This window comes from Leptonychotes weddellii, chromosome 6 (assembly GCF_054177405.1).
Source record: "Leptonychotes weddellii isolate Sample4059 chromosome 6, ASM5417740v2, whole genome shotgun sequence".
Lineage (NCBI taxonomy): Eukaryota > Metazoa > Chordata > Mammalia > Carnivora > Phocidae > Leptonychotes > Leptonychotes weddellii.
This window is the reverse complement of record NC_138374.1, coordinates 134,776,378-134,783,457: the sequence shown is the minus strand read 5'-3', so window position 1 is coordinate 134,783,457 and position 7,080 is coordinate 134,776,378. Positions and strand designations below refer to the sequence as shown.

Here is a 7,080-nt window from a genome sequence, read left to right as displayed (position 1 = left end):
AACACTTTATAGAGGAGAAAGGAAAGGATGATCAGTGTTGAATTGGCTGGGGGCGGTGTGCCGGGCGCTGACATGGTTAAGTTACAGAGGTCTGAGCCAAAAAACCATCACAGAGTGGTTTTCCTTTCAGTTCGAGACTCCCAGGCCCAAGACAAAAAATTAAATAGCACCCTTGACCATGGGACACAGCCCAAGGCAAGGACACTGGGCCCTTTTCACCCAGGCTCTGTTGGAAGGGAGGGGCACAGCTGTAGAGAAGAAGGAAACTCCTACAGAATGAGCCAGCTAACCTTTCTCTAAAGGAGGTCCAGGCAGGTGGAAGGATGCTCTCCTGCCCCTGCAGAGACCTGCACAAGTGGAAAGTCACAGTTAGGGGCTCAGGAGAGAAGAGAATCTCTGTCCCCAGCCCCAGAAATGTCTTCCCTCTGAAAAAGATAGGCCTTGAGGTAAGGAGGCAAGGAAGCGCATGGGGTGTGGGGAGTGATGTGGGAAGTTTTTCTCTAATGAGTGAAGGCAGCAAAGAAAGGAGAGCAAGACAAAGGGACCAAGAAAGGTTCAGCTTGGAAGAAGCACATGCCGGAGTCTTGTCTCCAAAGTCAGGGCAGCCAGAAACCCTGGGGAGCCACAGCAGGCAAGGAGGGTAAGGAACGGATGCGGATGGGCAAGGAGATTGATCAGGAGTTGGTGGGAAATGGGACTGGCAACAGGAAGGGCCTCCTCAAGGCTCAGATCACAGGGAAGGGGAGGCAAGGGGGGATCGCGCAGCTCCTGGCACCTGGCGAGGGTAGGTGGAGGCAGCACTTCAGCCTTGTCTCGTTAACTGGTAAGCGGATTTTCCACAGGGTCAGGGGAGCCTCCGAACTTGGCGGAAGAAAAATTCCTTTCCATTTTACTGGAACCAGAGCTTTAAATGGTCAAATGCGTGTCAGTGGCAGGTGGGGACAGGGGAAGGGAAGTACATCTTTATGGCTAAGTGCCCTGGGCTTGGATTCAGAGAGGCCTTGGCTTGCCAGCCCAGCCACAAACTAGTTGCGTGTTCTTGGCCAAGTTAACCAACTTGTCTAAGCCTCAGATTACGTGTGTACAAAAAAGACACAAAAATATGGTCCACGTGTTGTTCTTCCAGAAAGCCTTTGGCGCAGGGCCTGGTACATAAGCAAATTCAACAAGGGTTAACTATTTTCATAATTATAATTAGTCTGCATCACTAGAAGCACATTGTTCAAATGAGGATACCGACGGGTCAGATCACAGCCAAGACGCTGCGTTCAGAGCTAGGTCTCTACCTCTACAAACAACACCAATGAACTCTGGTCTCCCCATGAGAGGGTGACTCAGAGAGCCTGGAAGTCATAAAATATTAAGAGAAATCCTGCAGTTGTTTAACACAGATGATATTTGGGAGTGTGAGGATGGCCATGTGAAGAGGCAGCATCCTTCCATTTAACTTTAGGAAATAATACTGGGCGTTAAAAATGCCGGAGCCAGGCTGTCCGGTTTCAAATACCCAGACCATTAGTCACCTCACTCAAGTTCCTGAACCTCTCTGGAGCCTCAGTTTCCTCATCTGTAAAGTAGGGTTAATTACATTACCTGCCTCATAAGATTATTGTGGCAATTAAATGAGTTAACACAGGTAAAGTGCTAAGAATAGTGTCTGGCATATAGCGAATGCTCAATAAACGTTCATTCTTATGTCGTGGGTTATTATCACTGGTCTATAATTACTATCGCGGATAGAACTTCAGGGCGGCAGATGACAGCCCAGTATTTTTTAATAATCCCAGCAATGGAAAATGAGAATAGTCCTCCGCACAGCGGCGATCGCCCTCACTGGACAGGTTCAGCAAGTCACTGATAAGGGCCAGTCAGTCACCGTAGAGGAGGTTCCTCCCCCGAGGAGGAACCCTTGGGCGTCCCCGGTGAAGAAAGTCAGACCCCAGGAGGCCAGGCCCTGGGACAGCAGGGGCAGTGGACACTGGTGTAATAACTGCCACCAGCCGTCAGGGAGCAGCAGAGGCCGACCCCGGGTTGCCTCGTCCGCACCAGGCAATTCATCGTTCCCTTTGGGTTTGCCTCCCGGCTGTTTGGGTAGCTCCACCAATCCCCGTGCGCTCCGCTGCGGTAGTCCCGCCCAGTACTGAAATCTAACCAATCAACGAGGGCGCTGCTCCGGACCGGGGCCGGATCGCGGCGCCCGTCCCGTCACTCAGAGCCCCGGGGCCCGGCGCTTCAGCCCCGCCCCCGAGGCGGCTCAACCAATCCCCGCGGCGGAGCGGGGCGTCGCCGGACGGGGCGCGGAGCCCACGTGGTCGCAGGGCGCGGGCGCCGGTGGGTGGTGCGGAACACGAGGGGGCGGGCGGGGGTGTGTCCTGCCGCCGCCATGGGCGTGCAGCCCCCCAACTTCTCGTGGGTGCTCCCGGGTCGGCTGGCGGGGCTGGCGCTGCCGCGGCTCCCCGCGCACTACCAGTTCCTGTGGGACCAGGGCGTGCGGCACCTGGTGTCCCTGACGGAGCGCGGGCCCCCGCACAGCGACAGCTGCCCCGGCCTCACGCTGCACCGGCTGCGCATCCCGGACTTCTGCCCGCCGGCCCCCGAGCAGATCGACCGCTTCGTGCGGATAGTGGACGAGGCCAACGCGCGCGGGGAGGTCAGCGGGCGGGGCCTGCCGGGGTCAGCGGGGGACAGGGCGGGGAGAGGCGGGCCGGGCCCGGAAGGGACCTGCGGGGACAGGACGTGAAGCCGGGGGCGGGAGGGGGAGGCCGCGGGGAAGTGGCGAGGGGTGTGAGCTGGAGGGAGAAGGGTGGAAAGCAGAGGCCGTTGAGCGCTCTCCTGATGTCACTTCTCGCCCCTGAGAGCCTGAGAACCCTGCGAAGGCCTGGGCCTGTAGGAAGACTGAGAGGGGCCCAAGGGGTGGGGAGGGCATCAGGCTCCACCCCATCAAGCTCCCTCTTCCCAGGCCGTGGGGGTGCACTGCGCCCTGGGCTTCGGCCGCACGGGCACCATGCTGGCCTGCTACCTGGTGAAGGAGCGGGGCCTGGCTGCCGGAGATGCCATCGCTGAAATCCGGCGCCTTCGACCCGGCTCCATCGAGACGTACGATCAGGAGAAAGCCGTCTTCCAATTCTACCAGCGGACTAAGTAAGGGGCCTCAGCTCCTGTCTGCGTCCCGGGCCCTGACCCATGTGTTCAGTGGGGCCAGAGACACGGACATGCACTGAAAGCTAAGCCCTCTGGCTCCTGCTGGCTCGGGAGACTGAGTAGCTGTTCCCCGCAGGCCGGTGCCGACTGCGGAGCTGGGTGCAGCCGCACTGGGGGGTTGGGGGGTCCCTCTGCTGCTTCCCTGAATAAATAACTTCTAAGAACCAGCCCATAGTGCATAGCACCTTGCAGTTTACCAAGCATGCCCACACGTCAACAAATTTGAGCCTCACCAGAGCCCTGTGACCTGGGATGGCAGCAAGACCACCCCTGCTCTTTGGGTGAGGTAGCTGAGGCTCAGGCCCAAGGCGACACTTCTAGGAAGTGGAAGGGTGGGCCAGGCCTTCAGCCTCTAAGATGCTGAGACTCTCGTGTTCTCTGCTGACCTTTGATGTGTCTCCGGGGGAGCTGGTCAATGAAGAGGGCACAGATCCCCAGCAGCCCTGGGTGTCTGATGCTAACAGGCCAGGAGAGCCCCTGTGGACACAACCCCCCAGTCCAGGCCCCCCTGCCCCTCGTGTGTCATCGTCTCGAGACAGAGAAGGCCTGCATGTTGTCCTCACAGATAACCACCATCTCCAACTCCCAAGGGCTGGACACCCCTCACCAGCCTTGGGCTGCTCAGCTCCCCTGTGAGCAGCGGCCCCCTTGTGCTGCCCCACAGCCTCATGATGCTATGACAGACACGCATTCCAGATGCAGTGGAGACGGAGGGAGGAGGCCAGGGTCCCCCTGAGGCCCCCATCCTGCGTAGCCTAGGCCAAGGGCAGGCCTAAGGCACCTGCTCCTGACACATCTTTCTCCTTTCCACAGCCGCCCACCCAACTCAACCCCCATCCAACACTCTCTCACACGCTATCCCATCAGCCAGTCTCGCCATTTGTCTCCGGGAGGGGGAGACAGGCCGCAAGACGTCTCCCCCTTTCCTCTGAGGTGTGTCAGAGCTGAGGACTCCATACTCCATCCTATTCCCTTGGTCCCCACCACCAAGCCAGGCGGGGGGTGTGAGGAACCCCCAACTCCAGGCACGGAGGCCCCCCCCACCCCACCTGCTGCTCCCCGGCAGCATCCCAGGCTGTTTGTTGGTGCAAACCAGAGCCCCGTCCAAAGGGGAGTGTGTGTGAGTGTGTGTGTGCGCGCGTGAAGGCAGGAAGCGTGCGGATGGTGCGCTTCCTGAATCCCTTCCCTCCGCCTACCAGGGAGGCTTGAAGCTGCACCCCAGGGTGCACGTCCGCCCTGATACCGCCCCACCGGGTGGGACAACCAGTCCTCACCCTCGCTGCCCTCCCCTCCTCCCGTGCTCCCTCCTCCCGCGCTCCCTCCTCCCCACATCTGCACTGCAGGACAGGAATCTGCCCTTCCCTTCCTCCCAAGACTCCTTCAAAGGAGACAGAACATTTTTCTAACCCCATTAGAGCCCTGTGTGCAGCCTCCGTCCCCATAATTTAAGCAGATCTCCGCTGCCTCAAGAGTTCCTCCGGGAAATAAACATATAATTATGTGCTTAAGGAAATCGGTTTTTAAATAAGTAAGAGTTGACTTGAAATGAAAAACTCTGCCCTTACCCTTCTTCTACCTTGGGAGGTTAGCCTGAGGCTCCTTCTCGGCTCATCCCCACCCCCAGATGTTTCGCCTGCTCACCACCCCCTCTTCTGTGTGTGGCCACCAAGGACGGGTTACAGGCTAGCCGTGACCCTTCCCCAGGCTACTTCACCGAGGGGTGGGTGTGAGGAACGAGCCGCCTCACACCGGAGCCTGTCAGCCTCACACCACTGACATTTGGGGCCGGAGACTTCTTTGTTGTGGGGCCGTCCTGTGCGCCGTGTGGTGTTTAGCAACATCTCGCCTCTGCTCACTAGACGCCAGTAGCATGGCTCCCCAAAAAATGTGACAGCAAGAATGTTCCCAGACATGGCCAGATGTCCTCCAGGAGGACAAAGTTGGTCCCAGTCGAGAACCACTGCATCAAAGCAACAAAGCACCAGCTGCAACGGTAAAGCTTTCGTTTCCTCTGGGAAAGTGCTTGGGAATTTCTCCCGTGGATGCACACGTCTTGAGAGGGGAGAAAGGACCAAACACCATCAAACGCTCTCACCTTCTCGAGCCGTGCCCGGTACCCAGCCCCAGCCCGTCCGCTCTAACCAGGGCGGGTTTTCAAGATGGTGACAGCATTAACTTTCGACATTCAGGAGGGTTTTATTCTCCATGAGCGGCGGGGGGGGGCACAGCTGCGGTGATATGGACTCGCACCCCCATGTCTTTAAAGTTCCATTCACGTTTATTCTCTGCACTGTGGCTTGAGTTCCCTGCCGAATGGAGGCTGTTAGATGGGGAAGACATCGCTCCATGTCATTCGGGTTCTGCAGCCAGCACCTCCTTGGTTCCTCTCCCAGAGGATTGTTCTGATGCACAAATAACTGGCATCAGGACAGGAGGGGCACCAGCCACTCTGAGACCGGTCCTCCCTGGCCCGGTCCTCCCGCCTCCACTTCACCCCCAGCAAGCCCACACACACGCGGGTTCTGCTCAGCGGGTCCTGGGTTCCGTGGCCACCTCCCAGGCCTGTGTCCCAGCACACAGCCCCCTGCTGCGGAGATCAGCCTGCATCCTGCCCACTCCCCAAATCTCCCTTGGAGCTCGCATTCCTCAGCACCCCTACTGCCATCCCTAACACATAGGGACCTGTCCCACGGGGCGGCTCATCACCTGTCCTCCCCAGGGGAAGGAAGCCCACTCCTCATGCACGGCGCCCCCACTTGCCCCCCAAGACCCCTCCAGATCTTCCCAGGGAACTGATGAGCACGTCACGGGGGCCGGGATTTGATCCAAATCATGAACTATTTCCCAGAATGAACTGCACTCATTTGCCAAGCCTCCACTCAAAACTTCTGCCGACAGTGTTGCCATTCTTTCCAAGAAGGACACTAATTTGGTCTCACAGGATCGTTTTGTCACGAAACAATGCCAGTGACCACTAATGCCTTTCACACTTGGTCGTGACTACTTTGTTTAGTTACATGGTTACAATCGTCATATTTATGAAGCGCCTACCATATAGCAGGTGTTCTTACGTGCATCGCATTATATCATTTTATCCTTACAACCGCTCTGCAAATCAGGTATTTTTCCCTTTTTATAGATAAACTGAGGTTCATCGAGCTGGCTGAGTTGCCCAGTACCTCACAACTGCAGTGAAGGACCTGGGGTCAAATCCAGACGTCCCATCTGCCAGGACCAACCCCCAGCCCCAGCGACACGGGGCAGTCTGTCTTCACAGCCAGAGCTTGGCGTCGAGGGCCATCTTATCAACTCAGCCTCCGATGTCCCCTCTCTCCATCCTCCTAGGAGGCCAGAGAATAAACATCTGACTGAGGCCAACACATCTGAGCTCTGGGCGGTGCTTTAAGATGCAGCCCAAGCATTTACATCCTGAATAGTGAGGCTGATGCATCAGGTGACTCTGTCACGTACACCACTACTAACTCAGAACAGGCATTGTCCTCACCCAGCACAACAATCTTGAGGTACACGTGAACGGCACTAAGCCCTTGCAAATGTCTTTTTGTGTCTGATGATTTATTAAAAACTCCAATATCCTTTCTGTTTTTGTTGTTATTTGAGCCCTTAATGCGCTCCAGGCTCCATGCCAAGTGCTCTATAGACATTCATTATCTCACTTAATCCTCAAAACAACCCTACGGACAGGTCTTATTATAATGCCCAGGGCACATGTGAGTAAACTGACGTCCGGAGGGTTTGAGCAGCACACCCAGTCACATAGCTAGAGCAGGATTCAAACCTGGGTTTATCTAAGTACAAAATGTCTTGTCTCTTGGGAGTGGAGAGGAGACTTCGCTGTCATGAGAAAGCACGCAGCAG

At 56.8% G+C, this 7,080-nt stretch overlaps 1 protein-coding gene across 3 annotated transcripts; it reads left to right on the top strand.

Annotated features, from left to right (window-relative positions):
• Nucleotides 1–2,314: 2,314 nt before the first annotated feature.
• DUSP23 (dual specificity phosphatase 23) lies at nt 2,315–6,800 on the top strand. Of its 3 annotated transcripts, none has more exons than XM_081825354.1 (3): nt 2,315–2,650; nt 2,960–3,141; nt 4,015–6,334. In XM_081825354.1, the coding sequence occupies exons 1-3, from the start codon at nt 2,384–2,386 to the stop codon at nt 4,343–4,345; spliced, it is 780 nt and encodes a 259-aa protein (XP_081681480.1). In that variant the 5' UTR covers nt 2,315–2,383; the 3' UTR covers nt 4,346–6,334. The 3 variants fall into 3 exon arrangements, with proteins under 3 accessions (XP_081681480.1, XP_081681481.1, XP_006747332.1); XM_081825355.1 differs by lacking the exon at nt 4,015–6,334 and adding an exon at nt 6,341–6,800 and having other exon boundaries at nt 2,323–2,650; XM_006747269.3 differs by lacking the exon at nt 4,015–6,334 and having other exon boundaries at nt 2,327–2,650; nt 2,960–3,368.
• The last annotated feature ends 280 nt before the right edge of the window (nt 6,801–7,080 follow it).

Excerpts from the sequence above, each read along its gene's own strand:
- DUSP23 (XM_081825354.1), top strand. The coding sequence starts at position 2,384 with ATGGGCGTGCAGCCCCCCAACTTCTCGTGGGTGCTCCCGGGTCGGCTG. Across the intron at positions 2,651-2,959 it reads AGGCCAACGCGCGCGGGGAG|GCCGTGGGGGTGCACTGCGC; the intron begins GTCAGCGGGCGG and ends CCCTCTTCCCAG. Across the intron at positions 3,142-4,014 it reads CAATTCTACCAGCGGACTAA|CCGCCCACCCAACTCAACCC; the intron begins GTAAGGGGCCTC and ends TCCTTTCCACAG.